The 24,726-nt window shown below is 38.3% G+C and overlaps 1 protein-coding gene across 4 annotated transcripts in view; it reads left to right on the top strand.

The window, feature by feature from the left end:
* Positions 1 to 7,573: 7,573 nt before the first annotated feature.
* WNK3 (WNK lysine deficient protein kinase 3) overlaps positions 7,574 to 24,726 on the top strand; it is a gene marked incomplete at both ends in the record, with an annotated part of 136,350 nt that continues 119,197 nt past the window's right edge. For all 4 annotated transcript variants that reach the window (XM_079727426.1, XM_079727425.1, XM_079727424.1 and 1 more), the window contains one exon: positions 7,574 to 8,110. In XM_079727426.1, coding sequence (XP_079583552.1) covers positions 7,574 to 8,110 — 537 coding nt within the window. The remainder of the gene's footprint in view (positions 8,111 to 24,726) is intronic.

The following is a 24,726-nucleotide window of genomic DNA, read 5'->3' as shown; positions in this document are numbered from 1 at the left end:
TTCTGTAGGAGTTGTTCCACGTGTAGCTGTATTTCTGGTGTATCTGTGGGGAGGAACGTGATCTCCGCGTCTTACTCTTCCGCCATCTTCGCCGGAAGTCACCAAGTAATATTTGTTAAAGCAAACTCTCATTGTTCTTTTTCAAGATTTTCTTGGCTTTCCTTGTACTCTTTTCAAATCAGTTTGTCAGTTTGGGACAAAAACATCTCTTTGGGATTTTTATTGAACTTGCATTGACTTTGGAATAATCTCAGAGGGGGGTTTGTGAAGATCCTAATATTGGGTCTTTCTACCAAAGAAAGGTGTATTTTATGTACTTCAGTAAAATTTTAGTCTTCTTTATATAGGTGTTGCATACTTCTTTTTGAGTTTATTCTTAGATGATTATTTTATAGCTCTGTTGCTCTTATGAGCAGGATAGTATCTATATCTATATAGTAATTGCAGTGACCTGCCCTCCTTCCGGAGCACCCAGTCCTTCCTGCCCCCTCCTGGTGCCACCTGCCCCTGGAACCCTCATCTTAGGATAGGTTTTTTTAAAAAAATTAATTAATTAATTAATTTAGGCTGCGCCGGGTCTTTGTTGTGGCACATGGGATCTTCACTGTGGTATGTGGGGATCTTTTAGTTGCAGCATCTGGACTTCTTAGTTGTGGCATGCATGCGGGATCTAGTTCCCTGACCAGGTATTGAACCCAGGCCCCCTGCATTGGGAGTGCGGAGTCTTACCCACTGGACCATCAGGGAAGTCCCTGATAGTTGTTTTTTTAATTACATTTTCTAATTGATTATTGCTGATGTATAGCAAAGCTATTGATTTGTTTGTTGATTTTGCATTTAGCCTCTCTGCTGAGCTCTCTCGTTACTTCCTACCATAGTTTTTTTAGTTGAATTTGCTTGGATTTTCTAGATAGGTAGTCATATAATCTGCAAGTTTTGAGTTCTGTCTCCTACTTTACAATATTCGTATGTCTTATTTTATTTCCATAAGTGGTAGCAATGATAATAGCAATTCTTGGCTTATTCCTGACTTTAATTATTGTTTATGTGAAAGATGCTTAATCTCACTCATGAGATAATTGCTAATTGAAACCACGCTGTGATTCCTTTTTTAAACCTATCAGAGTGTTAAAAATCAAAATGTTTGATAACACCTTTTTTTTGTTGTCAAGGCTGTGGGGTAAAAGACACCTTGCACATTGCAGGTGGGAGTTTAAATTGGTACAATGCCTGTGGAAGGCAGTTTGGCGGCATTATATAAAGGTACACATGAATTATGTGTACTCTTATGGGTATATTAGTATACTTCATTAAAAGTTAAATATGCAAATTTCCTTTGATCCAGCAATCCCACTTCAGGGAATTTACATATATATATATACACACGTATATACACACAGACATACATATACGCAAAATGAAATATGCAGTTTTATCTGTCATAAGCAAATAATCAAATACTATTACTATATAGGTATTAAAAAATAAGAATGAGGGAATCTCATGTACTGACAGGGAAAACAGTATCTTAAATTATTGTGACTATAAAAAAAAGCTTGGTATATACTATGCTACTTTTCATGTAGAAAGAGAGAGAAAGGACATATATTTATATTTGCTTATTTGCTGTAAGAAACTCTGGAGGGCTACACAGAATCTAATGAGTGGTTACTTGTGGGAGAGTGGGGGGGAACTGAATGGATAGGAAACAGATTTGGGAGTGAACCTGTCCATTATATACCTCTTTCTTTGATTTTTGAATTTTATGATTATATTTTAAAAATTAAATTAAAAATGGTTTCTTGAATTATTTCAGCTCTTCCAAGGACATTTTTTTCTTGCTCTTTCTGTGTTACATGTTTTCTTCAAAATGGCCGTCTCCTGATTCTGTTCGTATTAAAGAATGACCTAGTAGAAGGGCTGACTGGGAGTTCTGTGTACCTAGGCAGGTTGTCAACTGGTTTTGGGGGGAGTGGGTGGGCGGCTAGCTTTTACACTTGGAGGGCCCAAATGCCAGAGTGTAGAGGGCTTTGTACTAGGGTGCCCTTATTCTTCCTTGTTTGTTGAATTTGGTATTCTGTCTGCAGGAATTTCTTTATTTTGGGGGGAGAGTTCATCAACTGTGTCATAATTCATACCTTCAGTTAACCCCTGTTTTTAGCCCTTTTCTCACTCTGGCTCTCTTTAGGATCAGTCTTCTTTGAGTGTGGAACCCCTCTGGGGTTTTGCCCTGCAAGTCAGCTCCCTCCTGGGTTGGAACCCTTTCTATTACATATTTCGGGTTGTAGCATTCCTTTGATTTGTGTTATCAGCTAGTTCTTTCCTGTTTGCTCTCTGTCAGAAATTGTTGAAATCTTGTATTTGCTATGCCATTTTCCATTCCTGTCTTTGACTTGTGATTTATACTTCTGTACTATTTTACCATCACTTTTTCAGGGTCTTGGAAAGTACAAGAGATATAGGTGTTCAGTTCACCTTCTTGAACTAGAAGGCGGCAGTGGTATATCTTAAGCTTGGATAAACTGTAGGGTCCTTGAGGACAAAGACTGACTTTGTTCTTTTATCCCCAGAACCTGACACAGTGCTTGGCACTTGGTAAATGTTTATTGGTATGAATACACATGTATGAGAGAGAGAGAGGTTTGTCAGTGGAAAATTTACTGTGTAATTCTGACTATTTAAATATTCATTCTTTCAATTGCTGGTTCCAAAAGTTGAAGAAATTATTGAGTCATTGACAAAGTACTGATTGTATGCTGGATTTCCTATGGATAGAACCATGATAAGCTACAGGGGGAAACTTATCTTGAGCTTTTAACTCAAATGCTCCAAGATTATATATCAAATATATTGAAGGAGTACATATGGGATACAGATTTGTGAGATTTTCCCTATAATTTCAATCTCTATAGAAGTGCTTTTGCAATTGTCTTTATACATATTCCTGGGGCTTAAATCAGTGTGTTATCATTTTATGAAGGAAATAATGGTCACACATGGGTTATGATACATAGCCGTTGAACTCAGTAAGAGACTTCAGGTTTGAGGCCTGATTTTTGTGGACTATTTTACTTAGCTATGTTTCTGCATTGCTGAATATAGAAGAGATACTCTGGTCACTGAAGTATACCCCTTTAGCAATGCCACCATGGTTTCTTACTGGAAAACTTTAAAAGAATGTATTATATACTTTTCAGCTTTACTAAATAGTCTCCTAAAAAAATCATTTAATGTTTTCTTGAGTATTGTTGTATAGCGCTTTAGTATAGTGCTGCCCTTAGGGGTTATTAAGAGGTAGGAAATAAAAGCTTCCATTTATTGATTATTATATTGTGCCAGGCACTGTGCTAAGTACTTTACATGTATATTACCATTTTATTTTCATATTATTCCTGTGAAATTTCACAAATGAAATAAAAAATGAATGAGGTTAAGTAATTTGCCCCAAATCTCTGAGGAGTGAGAGGCAGAACCATGATTGATTCCAGGTTTCTCCCACTCCAAAGCCTGAGTTCTGAAACTCTGTTTTATGGTCAAGAAGCTATTGGATCCATGATGAAAAGGCCCCAGATATACTATGCTTAGTGAAGTTCTTTGCCTGTTTCGTTAAAATTTGTTTTTCTTATTCATTGTTTACCCTTAGGCCACCAGCTATTACATTTTATTGTTGTCAGGTCTTTTCTCTTCAGACCAATGATTCTCAACCCAGGAATCCAGGCAGAAGATAAGGAGAGTGGACAGAATGGGGTGGTGGTGTGGTGATGAGGGAGGTAGAGAGTATAGTTTTATTTTTTTATTTTTTATTTTTTTGGCGGTATGCGGGCCTCTCACTGTTGTGGCCTCTCCCGTTGCTGAGCACAGGCTCTGGACGCACAGGCTCAGCGGCTGGCTCACGGGCCCAGCCGCTCCACGGCATGTGGGATCCTCCCGGACCGGGGCACGAACCCGTGTCCCCTGCATCGGCAGGCGGACTCTCAACCACTGTGCCACCAGGGAAGCCCCGAGAGTATAGTTTTAAAAAGGCATATTTGATATTATGATGGCTTTAATTTTAGTCACAATATTTTAAGATTCTTAAAGACATCATATTTTATTGAGATATAATTTATCTATCATAAAATTCACCAATATAAATATCAGTGATTTTTAGCAAATTTATAGAGTTGTATAACCTTGATTACAATCTAATTTTAGAACATTTTCATCACCCCCAAAATATTTCTTGTGCCAGTTTGAAATCAGTCCTATTCCTATACCCCAGCCCAAGGCAACAAATAATCTATTTTCTGTCTCTATAGATCTGCATATTCTAGACATTTCATATAAATGTAACCATACAGTACGTGGTCTTTCCTTTGGCTTCTTTCACATAGCATAATGTTATCAAGGTTCATCCTTATTGTAGCATGTATCAATACCTCATTTCTTTTTATTGCTGAACAATATTGTATTGCATGGATATAACACATTTTGTTTATCCAACTGTTGTTAGACATTTGGATTGTTTCCACCTTTTGGCTATTGTGACTAGTGCTGCTATGAACACTTGTGTATACATTTTTGTGTGGACATAAGTTTTCATTTCTCTTGGGTAGATGGTATTCATATAGTAACTCTATGTTTAACTTGTTGAGGATCTGCCAGACTGTGTTCTATTGTACATTCCCACCAGCAATGTATTAGGGGTCTATTTTCTCCATATCCTCACCATCACTTGTTACTGTCTTGTCTTTTTTATTGTAACCATCCTCATGGGTATGGAGTAGTATTTGTGATTATGATTTGTATTTCTCTAATGAGTAACAATGTGGAACATCTTTTCATGTGTTTATTGGCCACTTGTATATCTTCTTTAGAGAAATACCTATTCAGATATTTAGCCCATTGGATTATTTATCTTTTCACTATTGAATTGTTGGAATTCTTTATATATTCTGAATACCAGTCCCTTATCAGGATATGATTTGCACATATTTTCTTGCAGCCTTTTCACTTTTCACTTCCTTGATGGCATCCTTTGAAGCACAAAAGTTTTAAATTTTGTTGCAGTCCAGCTTCTCAATTTTCTCTTTTATCACTTGTACTTTTGCTATTGTACTTAGGAAACCATTGCATAACCCAGAGGCATAGAATTTACTTTAATGTTTTCTTCTAAGAGTTTTATAGTTTCAGTCCATGTTCCACTTTGAGTTCATTTCTTGTATGGTGTGAGGTAGGAGTCCAACTTCATTCTTTTGTATGTGGATATCCAGTTGTCCCAGTACCTTTTGTTGAAAGACTGTTCTTTTCCCATTGAATTGTCTTGGCCTCTCTGTTGAAAATCAATTGACCATAAATGTTAAGGTTTACTTCTAGACTCTCAATTCTATTTCATTGATCTATATACCCTTACCTTATTCTGTTCATTCCTAATTTAATTCCTTTGTGGTAGGAGAGCATACTTTGGTTTCAATCCTTTTAAATTTATTGAGATTTATTTTATTGCATAGTACATGATCAGTTCTCGAGATTTTTCCATGTGTGCTTGAAAAGAATGTATATTTTGTTCTTGCTGGGTGGAGTGTTCTATAGATGGCAGTTAGGTCAAGTTGATTGATAGTATTGGTCAAGTTTTCCAGATTCTTGCTCGTTTTCTGTCTCATTTTTCTCCCCATTATTGAGAATGGGGTATTAACATCTTCTACTGTTATTACTGAATTGTTTATTTCTCTCTTCAGTTTTTTCAGTTTTTATTTAATGTATTTGGGGCTCTGTTGTTAGATGTGTATATGTTTATAATTGTTATATTGTCCTGGTGAATTAATCTCTCCATGCTTATAAAATGTCCTTCTTTGTCTCTAGTAATATTTTTTGTCTTAGGGTTGGTTTTTAAAAGGCTGAAGGAACACTCATTTCCCCATTTCTCTACTTTGCTGCTCTTATTCTATAGTTTGGGAAACCAGGTGACCAGACATTATAATTAAAATTATTATACCAAAGCAGCACTACTTTCCCCTCTATTTTTATATTAGGATTCTGAGTAAGATTTCTTTTTTTTTTTTTTTTTTGCGGTACGCAGGCCTCTCACTGTTGTGGCCTCTCCCATTGCGGAGCACAGGCTCTGGACGCGCAGGCTCAGCGGCCATGGCTCACGGGCCCAGCCGCTCCGCGGCATGTGGGATCTTCCCGGACTTGGGCACGAACCCGTGTCCCCTGCATCGGCAGGCGGACTCTCAACCACTGCGCCACCAGGGAAGCCCCAAGATTTCATTTTTTAAAAGAGGTTCTGCAGTTACAAAATTTTGAAGGCTTTTTCCTACTTAAATTCTCTGATTTTTACCTATTTTTGTCTGCTTAGCAATCCTTTTGTCTTACTTATGGATCTTTGCTTTTGAGGTTTCTGGATAAGTTACCTTTAGTTAAGTGAATAGAGTTATTCTTTTTTTTTTTTTTGAATAGAGTTATCCTTACTTAAAAATGTCCAATCTAAAATGTTAACATTTGGGGATGTGAGTGAAGGATATACTAAATTCTTTGTATATTCTTGCAGGTCTTTTTCCAAGTCCAAAATTATGTCAAAATAAGTTAAAGAAAAAATTCTCTACCTAAGTGAGGCATTCTTAATTACCTTTTCCCACTTGCAGGTAATACTAGTCTTATTGACTTTCAAAGTATATTGATTTGGCAGTGTAGAGTACTGATGAAGATATGGAGGAACTGGAATTCTAATGTACTGCCCCTGGGAATGCAAAATGATACAACCACCTTGAAAAACAGATGGCAGTTTCTTTAAAGGTTAAGCATACATTTTCTGATACAGCCATTCTACTCTTAGGTACTTTCTCAGGATAAATGAGAGTGTATGTCCATGTAAAGATTTGTACACAGATCTTCATAGCAACCTTATTCATAATAGTCCATAAGTGACATTTAACCCAAATGTCATCAAGAGGTGAATAAATAAACAAATTATGATATATCCAGATAATGGACTACTTAGAGGAATTACAAAGGGACAGGAGTGAGAGCTCTTGGTGGAGAAGCATATGTTCATTGTCTTGATTTTGGAGATGGTTTCAGAGGTGTACATCTGTGTCAAAATTTATCAAATTGTACATTTTAAACACATGTAATTTACTGTATGACAATTATATCTGAGAAAGTTGATTAAAAGAATTTTAAGCCCCTTGGGGGAAAAATATGATGGATAGAAGGGTATGAGAACTAGATTGCTAACCAACGTTCATGCAATATGAAGACTTATTGAGCTATATGCCAAGTAGTCTGCTAAGCACTGAGGACTACAGTGGTAAACAAGATAAGACACAGTCCCTGGAGTCTGCTGGTTGCTAAGATTGGACAGAAAAAAAGAGCAAACTTCTTATTAAGAAAAAAGGGATTAAACAGTCAGGTGACTTTTCTCCTTAATGATTTCCTTTGTGGGGTGATTTTAATATATCCTTTTTTCCCCTTCAGGTTGCTATGGAAACATATGACCACATAAAAGGAAGTCTATTCTGATAATTTTGATACCTGAGATGCGACTGGACTGAAGAGTGGAACAGGAAAAATTTTAGTGCCAACCTTAATTACAATGGATACTGATTCAGGGGAGCCAGCTAGCACAGAAGATTCTGAGAAACCTGATGGAGTTTCATTGGAAAACAGAGTTCGTCAGGTTGCAGCAACTTTGACAGTGGAAACTAGACTAAAGGAGAAAAACAGTACCTTCTGTGCTTCTGGAGAAACTATAGAAAGGAAGAGATTCTTTCGAAAGAGTGTTGAGATGACAGAAGATGGCAAAGTTGCTGAATCTTCCTCCAAAGATGAGAGAATAAAGACTGCAACAAATATTCCAAGAGTAGAAAAGCTTCCTACAAATGTGCTAAGAGGCAGACAAGAAGTTAAATACGAGCAATGTTCAAAGGGAATGTCAGAATCCTCAAAAGATTGTTTCAAGGAGAAAAATGAAAAGGAAATGGAAGAAGAAGCAGAAATGAAGGCTGTAGCTACTTCTCCTAGTGGCAGATTCCTGAAGTTTGACATAGAGCTGGGAAGAGGAGCATTTAAAACAGTATATAAAGGACTGGACACTGAAACATGGGTTGAGGTTGCTTGGTGTGAGCTGCAGGTATGTATACAATCTTCTTGGTTTTAATAAATTCCAGTTTTAGCTGGCCTGGGCTTCTGAGTGATCCAGTATTAAAATGTATCATGGATTAAAATAAAACGAAGGACTTGTCCCCACATCCCTGAAATTATGCTCCTTTGTTAGATCCTCTTAGGAACTCACGCCAAACTTTAGTTTTTCCTGTTGTTTTCCCCTCTGTTTTAAAGGGAAAAAGTCTCTTCTGCCTTTCTTTGGAGAAATGCTCCTAATTCATTACCCTTAGGAAATTCCCGAAACTCTTAATGTCTCATTTTGAAAACTTTTAGTAAATCTATGCCTTATGAGTTGATTGTTATACTAAATTTTATTTTGTTTTATTTTATTTTATTTTTTATTTTTATTTTTTTGCGGTACGCAGGCCTCTCACTGTTGTGGTCTCTCCTGTTGCGGAGCACAGGCTCAGCGGCCATGGCTCATGGGCCCAGCTGCTCCGCGGCATGTGGGATCCTCCCGGACCGGGGCACGAACCCGTGTCCCCTGCATCGGCAGGCAGACTCTCAACCACTGCGCCACCAGGGAAGCCCTATACTAAATATTTGAGAGTGTGATATGTTAGGGATATATGCAGTATGATATTTCCCATCTCTCTTTTTCTTTCAACAAACTTTTGGGGGTTCATGTGTTGTTTTTCAGAACAGGAAATGGTTTTCTTGTTTCTTTGAGGGCTTCTAGTAATATAAACTCCTCTCCATGCCTTTGAGTTTACCTCAGAGAGGATCTCTGGAAGAAATAATCACCAGAATCTACTGAGCTTAGTCAACTGGAATGTTGTTTAGGAAGGAGAAGTGAAAGCATCAGAAGAATAGTTGAATTACCTAGGTATTTGTTTCCATAATAAATGTTTATATGGTACTTGTAACTAATGAAGGAGTAAATGGAGACAGAACATCATAGAAAGGGTTATAATAGGAATAGTTTCAGACAGATGTAGGTTAAATATAAGGAAAACCTTTGTGACCTCAGCCAGCTCATGGGAAATGGTCAGTGTTCACAAGAGATGCTTAAAATTAAGATTAAATAAAGCCAATCACTAAGTACAGGTTTTTTTGTTGTTCAAATTCCAGTGGTCTCTGTGTGTAGGTGTGTATGTATGTACCATGATTTCACGCCTTCTGAATTTGCTATAGATTGCCATTTAGATAGGTTGAAATTTAGTCTTGGTCCCTGCATTTCTAGGAAGCCTTTTGTTTCAAAACTTTACTCTGTTTTTTTCTGTTTTTTTAAAAAACTTTACTCTCCTTTTGTTTCAAAACACTCTGTCAGTGTTTGCTTTGTATGCAGATTCAGGAGACTATTGTCAGAGACTGAGATTCTGTAAGTCTGGGGTGGGATGCAAGACTGCAATTTTAACAAGCTTTCAAAGTGCTTCGAGTGTAGGAAGTCCCTTGACGACTCTTTGGAATGAAAGTTACCTAGCAGTCAAGCCATTCTAGTAGTTCTTAAAAGCTGTGTGCGTGTGCTGTGTGGGGTTTACTTGGTTTTCTTCTTACCCCCTTTTTACCCTTTAAGAATTTTATTTTAAGGTCTGTGTCACAGTAGGAATATTAGATACTGCGAGTAAACAAACATTAAGATCGCCTGAAATTATACTACTTTGAGGATGCTTTAAACATTTCAGTATATATCTTTATGGACTCTTTCTTTTGCATAAATGTATATATGACTGTATGCCACCCCCATGGAATCGTACTATTAGGTTTGAACAAAACTTTTTTTTTAAATTTATCATGAACATCTTTTCATTACTGGTAATTGTACATTTACATAATTATTTTTAATAGATGCCCTTATAAGTTATTCAATCAGTTCTCTATTGTTGGACTTCTAGATTTTTCTCCGATATTTCACTATTATAACCATGGTTGTGATCAATATCCTTGCATATATATATATTGAAAATTTTGTAAATTTTAATTTAATCTCTGCATTGTGATTTCAGTAACACTCATCTTTTTTTGGGGTGGGGGCCACAAAATGTAAAATATTTACTATCTGGTCCTTTGTTGCTGTTGCTATCGTCGTTTGCTTTTTTTCTTCCAGTTTTATTGAGATATAATTGACATACAACACTGTGTAAGTTTAAGGTGTACAGCATAATGATTTGACTTAAATACATCATGAAATGATTATCACAGTAAGTTTAGTGAACATCGTCTCAAATAGATACAAAATTAAATAGAAAAAAATATATTTTCCTTGTGATGAGAAGCCTTAGGATTTACTCCCTTAACAATTTTCATAGATAACATACAGTAATAGTGTTATCTTTAGCATGTTGTACATTACATCTCTAGTACTTATTTATATTATAAATCTTTTGACTGCAGTAACACTCATCTTTTAGTGATACTCTGTTTGTAAATGGGGGAGATAATTTCCGTTCACTTGGTAGTAGGACACGTAGGGAAGGTATGTCAAGTATTTTGCAAATTGTGTACTCTAGCTATGCTAAAGAATGTTTTGGTAAAACTTGAAAATATTTTAGTGGTAGGAACTGCCTAGGGGGATACCTTCTATTATTCACCTGTGGAAAGGTTGAAAGATCCCATAAGGTCTTATTACTCCAAGTGTAGTCTCTGGACCAGCAGCATGGACATCACCTGGGAACTTGGAGCTGCAGGTTCCTAGGCCTCATCCCAGACTATTGAATCAGAGTCTACCTCTTAGTAACATCTGCAGGTGATTTGTATGCACAGTAGAGCTTGAAAAGCACTGAAATAAGGGACTAATTCCAAGAGCTAGCTGAATCAGAGGAGGAATTCCCTTAATACACCAACATGAGCTTTATATTATATCATATATACTGATTCCTGGCATCCACTCCAGACTTTCTAAATTAGTATCTTCAGGAGGTGAGGCCCAGGAACTTACTTTTTAAAAGAAATTAATTAATTAATTAATTTTGGCTGTGCTGGGTCTTCGTTGCTGCATGCGGGCTCTAGTTGCGGTGAGCAGGGGGGCTACTCTTCCTTGCGGTGTGCGGGCTTCTCATTGCGGTGGATTCTCTTGTTGTAGAGCACGGGCTCTAGGTGTATGGGCTTCAGGAGTTGTGGCTCGCGGGCTCTAGAGTGCAGGCTCAGTAGTTGTGGCACACGGGCTTAGTTGTTCCGTGGCATGTGGGGTCTTCCAGGACCAGGGCTCAAACCCTTGTCCCCTGCATTGGCAAGTGGATTCTTAACCACTGTGCCACCAGGGAAGCCCCAGGAACTTACTTTTATTATTTATTTATTTATATTTTTTATGAAGTTTTATTTTATTATTATTATTTTTTGGTCACACTGTGCAGCTTGAGGGATCTTAGTTCCCCAACCAGGGATCGAACCTGTGGCCCCTGCAGTGGAAGCTCAGAGTCCTAACCACTGGACCGCCAGGGAATTCCCTACAGGAACTTACTTTTAAAAGTTCTCCAGGTAATTGGATGTATAGCCAGATTTGGGGATCTCTCATGTGGAGCAAATGTTGTAAATTTTAATTTACAAAAATAAAGTACATTTTCATTTATACAAAGAACAGCAATTGCAGTCTTCTATTCTGAAAGGAATGTCAGAATTAGTGGACTTAGTTGATACAATTTTTGGATCTCATGTCACTTTCTGCATATTTGGAATTAGGAAAAACTAACTTATTTAGAATCCCAGAAGGATAAGGGCATCATCTTTTAATTACTTTCCTGTGAGTAGTATGCAGTTTGTAATGTACGATTTCTCATATCTTTTCTGTAAAGTCTTACTCTTTATTATATAATTAAATAATTTTGTTGAAAAACATCCCAGTGAGCAGTTTAAATGTTTAAATTATTCTTGATTCTTTCCCAACCTTTGTTTATATATATGTGTGTGTATAATATATAAAATTGGTGTGTCTATACTTTTGTTATCAATTTGACATATATTTTCTATTTATTAACATCATTAAAATATGTAAACTATATTTTATTGCATACACACCACCTCTTAATTTTCTCCCCTGAAATTTGGCAGTTCTTTTCTTTCTTAAAATTTTACTTTTGCATGTTTGATTTGAAATTCACAGCTCAAAAAAAGGTTTTTATACCTTTTTCTCTTGATGGCATTTCCACCTATTGTAGATATTTGAGCCTTGTGTAACAATTCTTAAAAGCCTCATATCCATTTATTTAGAATACATGGACTTTAGGGCAGTGCAAAGAACCAGGAGAGACAGATTTTACTGCTGATATTTGACTTTGAGGATGTTAAAAACAAACAAATCCTTTGATGATGTGGGTCAGATTTAGGATTTGGCCATAAACATTTGCATTTCAACAGTTTGTCATATTTCATGGTTTCTATAATTTGATTTTTTAATGCATTATTGGGAAGAACCTGTTGTTCTTTGTAAAGAACTTGTAAATTACTTGGTAATTGCTTGGTAAATTGGTAATTTATTGTGAGTGAGGGCTGTCAGTCATACATTTTATTTAGAAGGCTTTTAGTTCATGATGTTGAAAGACCTGGTCACATGTCACTAAAAGACCTGTTTAGTAACTTTTAGGAGTCAGTCACAAGAGTTTGTAATAGTTTTCTCCTACACTAACAATGTGAAAATCAACAACACCTTGCTTTTACATATGGAAACACAACCAGTTTTTGCTTTACTTCTGCTAGCATGCTTGTCATTTGTTTTCTTGATGGAACTGAGTTTTCATATAACGCTATTTTCCAATTGAAGGAACATCGTAGATATGTAAAATTTTTTGTTATTTGACTGTTTCTAAAATGTATTTGACTGTGCTTGTAATAAGCTTCACTATGGGGTAAATTCTGTGATTGTGTGCTTTTCAAGGTAATTAAACAGGCCTTCTTTAAGTAACATCTAACAACTAGACCTCTAACAAGTCAACTATAGTCTGTGAACTGAACCAAAAATGGCACTGAAAAGAAAGATTAAAAAAAAGACATAGTTGACTGTAGCAAGTTGATGTGTTGAGTGAGCATTCTTATACACTTTGATTATAGTAGTGAATATATTCCAAGCAATGCAGTAGAAGTAACAGTTTAAAGATCTGTACTTCCATGCCTAAAGTATCTTATCAAAATTGTGGAGGAACTTGTTTCTGTTTTATTTTCATTTATCAAATAAAAACACTTTGGGGAGAAGTATATTTTTAGGCAGATGTACATTTAATTGTGAAATTAGAATTAGATAATAATGTGAAAATAGCTGAATTTCCAATAAAGGAAAAAGTAATTAAAAATATATGCTAGAATTTCTGTTTCTGAATAAATATTGTTGTCTAAAGTATTCACTCTGGGATATTTTTTCTCTTAAAATATTTTTGTTATGACCCTCTTGGAAGTGATTCCAGATTCTGTTAGAGCTACACAAGAAAATGCTTCATTACATATAAGCACACCCTAAATAGTGTTATTCAGTTTTAATTTCCCACTGTCTTCATCAGACCCAGCCCTCAAAGTGCAATACTGTCATAGGCAAAGAATGATTACATCGAAGGAAGGAGGGATAAAACTTGCTTAACTATGTATGTTCTAGTTGCTTTGTTTAAAAGCTAGTCACATAACTTTATTAAGTATAAACCAAAGACAGATGTTTTCATAAAATGACAAAGGGTGAGAGTGGCAGGAGACAGACTTGGTCTGGGAAATACCATTAATTTCCCCAGTTAGTTCAATGAATTAGTTTTGAGCTAACTAACTGCTTGATAGATAACAAATTGATACATCTAGTTGGATGAATGAATAATTGCACCCCAAAGATGTTCATGTCCTAATCCCTGGAACCTATAAATATGTTACATAACATTGCAAAATGGATTTTGCAGCTACAATTAAACTAAAGATCTTGTGATAGGTAGATTATCCTGGATTATCTGGGTGGGCCCAGTGTAATCACAAGGATCCTTTAAAAAAAAAAATTCATTTATTTATTTGGCTGCGTTGGGGCTTAGTTGCGGCACGCGGGATCTTTCGTTGCGCTGCGCGGGCTTCTTTCTAGTTGTGATGTGCGGGTTTTTCTCTCTCTAGGTGTGGCGCATGGGCTCCAGGGTGTGCGGGCTCTGTAGTTTGTGGCGCGCAGGCTCCAGGGTGTGTGGGCTCTGTAGTTTGTGGCACACGGGCTCTCTCGTTGACGTGTGCAGGCTCAGTAGTTGTGCTGCACAGGCTTAGTTGTCCTGCAGCATGTGGGAACATCTTAGTTCCCCGACCAGGGATCGAACCCACGTCCCTTGCTTTGGAAGGTGGATTCTTTACCACTGGACCACCAGGGAAGTCCCACAAGGGTCCTTTTGAGAGGAAGGATGGCCATTAGTCAGAAGGAAATCTGACAATGGAAGCTGAGGTTGCAGTGATAGGAATGTGGGCAACCTCTAAAAGCTGGGAAAGGCAAGGAAACAGATTCTTCCCTAGAGCGTACAGAAGGAACACAGCCTTGCCAACACCTTGATTTTAGTTGAGAGAGACTCATTTGGATTTTTTTTTTTTTTCGGTACGCGGGCCTCTCACTGTTGTGGCCTCTCCTGTTGCGGAGCACAGGCTCCGGACGCGCAGGCTCAGCGGCCATGGCTCTCGGGCCTAGCCGCTCCGCGGCATGTGGCATCTTCCTGGACCGGGGCACGAACCCGTGTCCCCTGCATCGGCAGGTGGACTCTCAACCACTGCGCCACCAGGGAAGCCCTCATTTGGATTTTTGATCTCTACAATTGGAAGATAATAAATTTGTGTTGTTTTAAGCCACTAAATTTGTGGTAATTTGTTATAGCAGCAATAGGAAATGAATACAGTACACATAGCTATGATTCATTCATTTGTTCATTCATTCAACAAATAAATATTCAGTACCTACAGTGTACCAGAACTGTGCTGCTAGGGACGTAATGGGGATAAAAATCAGACACAGGCACCATTTTCATAAAGCTTACAGTAGAGGGAGTTTATAGTCAGTAAGAAGAAGGCTTGGAGATCGGAATTAGTGAAAAGATGAAAGGGCTGTTAAATATAGATTTGTTTGAAAGAAATGGTAGGGTTGTGAATAGCAAGCAACATGGATACTACTCCTTTACTACTTAGTTTTCTTTTTTATTTAGAGATAACTTGCTACTAACAGAATAGCAAAGATACTACAGAAGTTCTGGTATGTTCTTCACTCAGTTCTCCCTTATGCTAATATTGTTTTTACAGCTTTATTGGAGTATAATTGCTTCACAATGGTGTTAGTTTCTGCTTTATAACAAAGTGAATCAGTTATACATATACATCTGATCCCATATCCCTTCCCTCTTGTGTCTCCCTCCCTCCCACCCTCCCTATCCCACCCCTCCAGGCGGTCACAAAGCACCGAGCTGATCTCCCTGTGCTCTGCGGCTGCTTCAGACTAGCTATCTACCTTATGTTTGGTAGCGTATATATGTCCATGCCTCTCTTTTGCTTTGTCACAGCTTACCCTTCCCCCTCCCCATATCCTCAAGTCCATTCTCAAGTAGGTCTGTGTCTTTATTCCTGTCTTACCCTTGGGTTCTTCATGACATTTTTATTTCTTAAATTCCATATACAGGTGTTAGCATACGGTATTTGTCTTTCTCTTTCTGACTTACTTCACTCTGTATGACAGACTCTAGGTCTATCCACCTCATTACAAATAGCTCAATTTCGTTTCTCTTTATGGCTGAGTAATATTCCATTGTATATATGTGCCACATCTTCTTTATCCATTCATCCGTTGATGGACACTTAGGTTGTTTCCATCTCTGGGCTATTGTGAGTAGAGCCGCAATGGACATTTTGGTACATGTCTCTTTTTGAATTATGGTTTTCTCAGGGTATATGCCTAGTAGTGGGATTGCTGGGTCATATGGTAGTTCTATTTTTAGTTTTTTAAGGAACCTCCATACTGTTCTCCATAGTGGCTGTACCAATTCACATTCCCACCAGCAGTGCAAGAGTGTTCCCTTTTCTCCACACCCTCTCCAGCATTTATTGTTTCTAGAGTTTTTGATGGTGGCCATTCTGACCAGTGTGAGATGATACAGCATTGTAGTTTTGATTTGCATTTCTCTAATGATTAATGATGTTGAGCATTCTTTCATGTGTTTGTGGGAAGTCTGTATATCTTCTTTGGAGAAATGTCTATTTAGGTCTTCTGCCCATTTTTGGATTGGGCTGTTTGTTTTTTTGCTATTGAGCTGCATGAGCTGCTTATAAATTTTGGAGATTAATCCTTTGTCAGTTGCTTCATTTGCAAATATTTTCTCCCATTCTGAGGGTTGTCTTTTGGTCTTGTTTATGGTTTCCTTTGCTGTGCAAAAGCTTTGAAGTTTCATTAGGTCCCATTTGTTTATTTTTGTTTTTATTTCCATTTCTCTAGGAGGTGGGTCCAAAAGGATCTTGCTGTGATTTATGTCATAGTGTTCTGCCTAGGTTTACTCTAAGAGTTTGATAGTATCTGGCCTTACATTTAGGTCTTTTATCCATTTTGAGCTTATTTTTGTGTATGGCGTTAGGGAGTGATCTAATCTCATACTTTTACATGTCCCTGTCCAGTTTTCCCAGCACCACTTACTGAAAAGGCTGTCCTTTCTCCACTGGACATTCCTGCCTCCTTTATCAAAGATAAGGTGACGATATGTGCGTGGGTTTATCTCTGGGCTTTCTATCCTGTTCCATTGATCTGTCTTTCTATTTTTGTGCCAGTACCATACTGTCTTGATTACTGTAGCTTTGTAGTATAGTCTGAAGTCAGGGAGCCTGATTCCTCCAGCTCCATTTTTCGTTCTCAAGATTGCTTTGGCTACTCGGGGTCTTTTGTGTTTCCATAAAAATTGTGAAATTTCTTGTTCTAGTTCTGTGAAAAATGCCAGTGGTAGTTTGATAGGGATTGCATTGAATCTGTAGATTGCTTTGGGTAGTAGAGTCATTTTCACAATGTTGATTCTTCCAATCCAAGAACATGGTATATCTCTCCATCTATTTGTATCATCTTTAATTTCTTTCATTAGTGTCTTATAATTTTCTGCATACAGGTCTTTTGTCTCCTTAGGTAGGTTTATTCCTAGATATTTTATTCTTTTTGTTGCAGTGGTAAATGGGAGTGTTTTCTTGATTTCACTTTCAGATTTTTCATCATTAGTATATAGGAATGCCAGAGATTTCTGTGCATTAATTTTGTATCCTGCTACTTTACCAAATTCATTGATTAGCTCTAGTAGTTTTCTGGTAGCATCTTTAGGATTCTCTATGTATAGTATCATGTCATCTGCAAACAGTGACAACTTTACTTCTTCTTTTCCGATTTGGATTCTTTTATTTCCTTTTCTTCTCTGATTGTTGTGGCTAGAACTTCCAAAACTATGTTGAATAGGAGTGGTGAGAGTGGGCAATCTTGTCTTGTTCCTGATCTTAGTGGAAATGCTTTCAGTTTTTCACCATTGAGGACAATGTTGGCTGTGGGTTTGTCATATATGGCCTTTATTCTGTTGAGGAAAGTTCCCTCTATGCCTACTTTCTGCAGGGTTTTTATCATAAATGGGTGTTGAATTTTGTCAAAAGCTTTCTCTGCATCTATTGAGATGATCATATGGTTTTTCTCCTTCAACTTGTTCATATGGTGTATCACGTTGATTGATTTGCATATATTGAAGAATCCTTGCATTCCTGGAATAAACCCCACTTGATCATGGTGTATGATCCTTTTAATGTGCTGTTGGATTCTGCTTGCTAGTATTTTGTTGAGGATTTTTGCATCTATGTTCATCAGTGATCTTGGCCTGTAGTTTTGTTTCTTTGTGACATCCTTGTCTGGTTTTGGTATCAAGGTGATGGTGGACTTGTGGAATCAGTTTGGGAGTGTTCCTCCCTCTGCTATATTTTGGAAGAGTTTGAGAAGGATAGGTGTTAGCTGTTCTCTAAATGTTTGATAGAATTCGCCTGTGAAGCCATCTGGTCCTGGGCTTTTGTTTGTTGGAAGATTTTTAATCACAGTTTCAATTTCAATGCTTGTGATTGGTCTGTTCATATTTTCTATTTCTCTCTGATTCAGTCTTGGCAGGTTGTGCATTTCTAAGAATTTGTCCATTTCTTCCAGGTTGTCCATTTTATTGGCATAGAGTTGCTTGTAGTGATCCCTCATGGCCTTTTGTATTTCTGCAGTGTCATTTGTTACTTCTCCTTTTGCATTTCTAATTCTATTGATTTGAGTCTTCTCCCTTTTTTTCTTGATGAGTCTGGCTAATGGTTTATCAATTTTGTTTATCTTCTCAAAGAACCAGCTTTTAGTTTTATTGATCTTTGCTATCGTTTCCTTCATTTCTTTTTCATTTATTTCTGATATGATTTTTATGATTTCTTTCCTTCCGCTAAATTTGGGTTTTTTTTGTTCTTCTTTCTCTAATTGCTTTAGGTGCAAGGTCAGGTTGTTTATTCGAGATGTTTCCTGTTTCTTAAGGTGGGATTGTACTGCTATAAACTTCCCTCTTAGAACTGCTTTTGCTGCATCCCATAGGTTTTGGTTCGTCGTGTCTCCATTGTCATTTGTTTCTAGGTATTTTTTTATTTCCTCTTTGATTTCTTCAGTGATCTCCTGGTTGTTTAATAATGCATTGTTTAGCCTCCATGTGTCTGTATTTTTTACAGATCTTTTCCTGTAATTGATATCTAGTCTCATAGCGTTGTGGTTGGAAAAGATACTTGATACAATTTCATTTTCTAATATATACCATGGCTTGATTTGTGACCGAAGATATGATCTATCCTGGAGAATGTTCCATGAGCACTTGAGAAAAATGTGTATTCTGTTGTTTTTGGATGGAATGTCGTATAAATATCAATTAAGTCCATCTTGTTTAATGTATCATTTAAAGCTTGTGTTTCCTTATTGATTTTCATTTTGGATGATCTGTCCATTAGTGAAAGTGGGGTGTTAAAGTCCCCTACTATGAATGTGTTACTGTCGATTTCTCCTTTTATGGCTGTTAGTATTTGCCTTATGCATTGAGGTGCTCCTATGTTGGGTACATAAATATTTACAATTGTTATATCTTCTTCTTGGATCGATCCCTTGATCATTATGTAGTGTCCTTCTTTGTCTCTTTTAATAGTCTTTATTTTAAAGTCTGTTTTGTCTGATATGAGAAATGCTACTCCAGCTTTCTTTTGGTTTGCATTTGCATGGAATATCTTCTTCCATCCCCTTAGTTTCAGTCTGTATGTGTCTCTAGGTCTGAAGTGGGTCTCTTGTAGACAGCATATATATATATATATATATATGGGTCTTGTATTTGTATCCATTCAGCTAATCTGTGTCTTTTGGTGGGAGCATTTGGTCCATTTACATTTAAGGTAATTATTGATATGTATGTTCCTATTCCCATTTTCTTAATTGTTTTGGGTTCGTAATTGTAGGTATTTTCCTCCTGTTGTGTTTCTTGCCTAGAGAAGTTCCTTTAGCATTTGTTGTAAAGCTGGTTTGGTGGTGCTGAACTCTCTCAGCTTTTGCTTGTCTGTAAAGGTTTTAATTTCTCCATCAAATCTGAATGAGATCCTTGCTGGGTAGAGTAATCTTGGTTGCAGGTTTTTCTCCTTCATCACTTTAAATATGTCCTGCCACTCCCTTCTGGCCTGTAGAGTTTCTGCTGAAAGATCAGCTGTTAACCTGATGGGGATTCCCTTGTGTGTTATTTGTTGTTTTTCCCTTGCTGCTTTTAATATGTTTTCTTTGTGTTTAATTTTTGACAGTTTGATTAATATGTGTCTTGGCGTATTTCTCCTTGGATTTATTCTGTATGGGACTCTCTGTGCCTCCTGGACTTGATTAACTGTTTCCTTTCCCATATTAGGGAAGTTTTCAACTATAATCTCTTCAAATATTTTCTCAGTCCCTTTCTTTTTCTCTTCCTCTTCTGGAACCCCTATAATTCAAATGTTGGTGTGTTTAATGTTGTCCCAGAGGTCTCTGAGACTGTCCTCAGTTCTTTTCATTCTTTTTTCTTTACTCTGCTCTGCACTCGTTATTTCCACTATTTTATCTTCCACGTCACTTATCCGTTCTTCTGCCTCAGTTATTCTGCTATTGATCCCACCTAGAGTATTTTTGTTGTTGTTGTTGTTGTTGTACGCGGGCCTCTCACTGTTGTGGCGTCTCCCGTTGCGGAGCATACGCTCTGGATGCGCAGGCTCAGCAGCCATGGCTCACGGGCCCAGCCACTCCGCGGCATGTGTTATCTTCCCAGACTGGCGCACGAACCTGTGTCCTCTGCATCGGCAGGTGGACTCTCAACCACTGCACCACCAGGGAAGCCCTAGAGTATTTTTAATTTCATTTATTGTGTTGCTCATCGTTGCTTGATTCATCTTTAGTTCTTCTAGGTCCTTGTTAACTATTTCTTGCATTTTTTCTATTCTATTTCCAAGATTTTGGATCATCTTTACTATCATTATTCTGAACTCTTTTTCAGGTAGACTGCCTATTTCCTTTTCATTTGTTAGGTCTGGTGGGTTTTTATCTTGCTCCTTCACCTGCTGTGTGTTTTTCTGTCTTCTCATTTTGCTTATCTTACTGTGTTTGGGGTCTCCTTTTTGCAGGCTGCAGGTTCGTAGTTCCTATTGTTTTTGTTGTCTGTCCCCAGTGGCTAAGTTTGTTTCAGTGGGTTGTGTAGGTTTCCTGTTGGATGGGACTGGTGCCTGTGTTCTGGTGGATGAGGCTTGATCTTGTCTTTCTGGTGGACATGTCCACGTCTCGTGGTGTGTTTTGGGGTGTCTGTGGCCTTATGATGTTTTTAGGCAGCCTCTCTGCTAATGGGTGCGGTTGTGTTCCTGTCTTGCCAGTTGTTTGGCATAGGGTGTCCAGCACTGTAGCTTGCTGGTCGTTGAGTGAAGCTGGGTGCTGGTGTTGAGATGGAGATCTCTGGGAGATTTTTGCTGTTTGATATTATGTGGAGCTGGGAGGTCTCTTGTGGACCAGTGTCCTGAAGTTGGCTTTCCCACCTCAGAGGCACAGCAGTGACTCCTGGCTGCAGCAGCAAGAGCCTTTCATCCACACCGCTCAGAATAAAAAGGATAAAAAGTAGAAAGAAAGAATTAATAGAAGAAAAAGAAAGAAAGAAAGAAAGAAGCGAGGGAGGGAGGAAGGAGGGCAGGAAGGAGGGAAGGAAGGAAAAAAGAAAGAAAGAAGATAAAGTAAAATAAAGTATGATAAAATATAATAAAGTTATTAAAATAAAAAATAATTATTAGGAAACAAAAAAAGAGACGGATAGAACCCTGGGACAAATGGTTGAAGCAAAGCTATACAGACAAAATCTCACACAGAAGCATACACATACACACTCTCAAAAAGAAGAAAAGGGGAAAAAATCATAAATCTTGCTCTCAAAGTCCACCTCCTCAATTTGGGATGATTCGTTGTCTATTCGTGTATTCCACAGATGCAGGGTACATCAAGTTGATTGTGGAGCTTTAATCCGCTGCTTCTGAGGCTGCTGGGAGAGATTTCCCTTTCTCTTCTTTGTTCTCACATCTCCCAGGGCTCAGCTTTGGATTTGGCCCCGCCTCTGCGTGAAGGTCGCCGTAGTGCATCTGTTCTTCACTCAGGCAGGACGGGGTTAAAGGAGTAGCCACTTCGGGGACTCTGGCTCACTCAGGCCGGGGGGAGTGAGGGGTACAGAGTGCGGTGTGAGCCTGCGGTGGCAGAGGCTGGCGTGACGTTGCACCAGCCTGAGGCGCGCCGTGCGCTCTCCCGGGGAAGCCGTCCCCGGATCCCGGGACCCCGGCAGTGGCGGACTGCACAGGCTCCCCAGAAGGGGGGCGTGGACAGTGACCTGCGCTTGCAAACAGGCCTCTTGGGTGCAGCAGCAGCAGCCTCAGCGTCCCACGCCAGTCTCTGCGGTCCACGTTTTTAGCTGCGGTTCGCGCCCATCTCTGGATCTCCTTTAAGCAACGCTCTTAATCCCTCTCCTCGCGCACCAGGAAACAAAGAGGGAAGAAAAAGTCTCTTGCCTCTTTGGCAAGTCCAGACTTTTTCCCGGACTGCCTCCCGGCTAGCCGTGGTGCACTAACCCCCTGAATGCTGTGTTCACAACCGCCAACCCCATTCCTCTCCCTGCACTCCATCGGAAGCCCGAGCCTCAGCTCCCAGCCCCGCCCGCCCCGGTGGGTGAGCAGACAAGCCTCTCGGGCTGGTGAGTGCTGGTCGGCACCGGTCCTCTGTGCGGGAATCTCTCCGATTTGCCCTCTGCACCCCTGTTGCTGTGCTCTCCTCCGCTACTCTGAAGCTTTCCCCCTCCGCCACCCGCAGTCTCCGCCCGTGAAGGGGCTTCCTAGTGTGTGGAAACGTTTCCTCCTTCACGGCTCCCTGCCACTGTTGCAGGTCCCATCCCTATCGTTTTGTCTCTGTTTATTCTTTTTTTCTTTTACCGTACCCAGGTACGTGGGGAGTTTCTTGCCTTTTGGGAGGTCTGAGGTCTTCTGCCAGCGCTCAGTGGGTGTTCTGTAGGAGTTGTTCCACGTGTAGATGTATTTCTGGTGTATCTCTGGGGAAGAAGGTGATCTGTGCGTCTTACTCTTCCGCCATCTTCCCCGGAAGTCTATGCTAATATTTTAATCAGAGAACATTTATCAAAACTTAAGAAATTGGTATTAGTACATTACTATTAACTAAAGTAGAGAACTTGTTTGGATTTCACCAGTTTTCCTACTGGTGTTCTTTTTTCAATGGTATGATCCAGTTCAGGATCCCACATTGCATGTAGTTATATCCCTTTAGTCTTTTCCAATCTGTGACAGTTCTTCAATCTTTGTTTTTCATGATCTTGAACTTTTTTTCTTTTTTTTCATGATCTTGAACTTTTAATGAGTACTGCTCAGTTAGTTTGTAGAGTGTTCCCTAATTTGGGTTTGTCTTATGTTTTCACATGATTAGATTTAGGCTATGAATTTTGACAAAAATACCATAGAAATGATGTACCCTTCTCAGTGCATCATAGCAGGGGGTACATGATGTCGATATGGATTACTGGTTATGATAACCTTCATCATTTGGTTAGGGTGGTGTCTGATAGGTATTCTTTATTGTAAATTAATATTTTCCCTTTGTAGATTAATAAATATCTTGGGAATAGATACTTTGAGACTATGCAAATATCCATTTCTCCTCAAACTTTCCCTTATTATTTTTGTATCCATTGGTTTATTTTTCCTGTAATAAGTATTACTCTGGTGTTCTAATGATTATTTCCTATTTCCCACATTCCTTCTACATTTATTAATTGGAGTTACCTCTTAGTTTTATGTGGTCTCTTAAGTATGTCTGTTAAGTTTCTGAAAACCCAACAATCGGGGAAATTTGTCTTTGAGCAACTTTAGTATACCTTAAGTTATTAATAATGGTGTCATACACTTTTGCATTTATCAAAATTAATATTAATTGAGTACTTATGCAGGTACTTAATTTGAATATTTTATTTAATCTTGCAATATTTATATGAGGTAGGGATGATTAGTTTTCAGGTGGTAGAAGTGAGGTTTAGATACATTAAGTAACTTTCCCAAAGGGGTAGAGTAAGGATTTATAGTCCATCAATTGTATATTTAAAACACTTACATCGATGATTTAAGAATTTCCTCCTCATTACTTATTTGAGCAGATCACTCTTTCATGTTTTTAACAATTTTACAACAAATGATTTCTTAAATGGACACTGTTTAAAATAAGATTCTTTTTTTTCCCCCAAATGAGTTAGAACTTAATTTTGGGCTTCAGGACCAGCGTCAGAGACTCTAGTCTGAGAAATCATCATTCCTGTAAAATAAGGTTCTTAACATTGAACTAACTGCTGAAGCTCAAAGGGTACTAGTTAATGGTGTCATTTAAGGACACTCTCTGGCTTGGGGGCTCTGAGGAACAGTTTCATGGTTGGGTTGCCATGGTTCAATGTCTGGCCTTCACTGTTTGTCAGTGTCCAGAGGTGGTTGGACACGTTGGGGAGACTGACTTGTTCTTACTCAAATGCCTAGGTTTAGGACAGAAATTTATTAATTTAGAATGAATTAATGAATTAATTTTATCTGATATAGTTGTTAGGTCATATGGCCTAATTGGTCTGTAGGTTAGATACATGGGAAGCTAAATTATAATCAGAAGCTGGCTTAGTAAGTACAGAGTCAGAACAAAGGTACTAGATGTTCCTGTGTGTCCTGCTAAAATAGTATACTGACTGAATGAACTGGGTGCTCAGGTCCTAACTGGATGAGGACATCCTCTTTGTTCAACAGTACTGGAAGACAAGTGAACCTGGTTATGTCTGTGGTTCATCCCCCTTTCCATATGTTATCTTTATCACCATCGATGAGCACTTTTCTTTAGGTATTAATACATACCCTTGCTGTCTAAAAGCTTTAACATGCTCATATGGCCAAACTGTGATTATTATATGCTGATTTCTTGATTAATACTTTGATGTTACCATTTACAAATTATAACTACCCTAGTGTGTGCTTATTTCATTTAGTTTTACACATATCTCTCCATGGACAGTGGTTTGTGAATGAGGTATCTGAGGTCATTACTGTGAATATTGTTTCTGAGAGGCAGAGCTTTGAACTAGGAAGTACTTG

This window comes from Hyperoodon ampullatus (assembly GCF_949752795.1).
Source record: "Hyperoodon ampullatus genome assembly, chromosome: X".
In the NCBI taxonomy this organism is placed as follows: domain Eukaryota; kingdom Metazoa; phylum Chordata; class Mammalia; order Artiodactyla; family Ziphiidae; genus Hyperoodon; species Hyperoodon ampullatus.
Note: the sequence above shows the minus strand (reverse complement) of the source record. Positions and strands in the feature narration are given on the sequence as shown.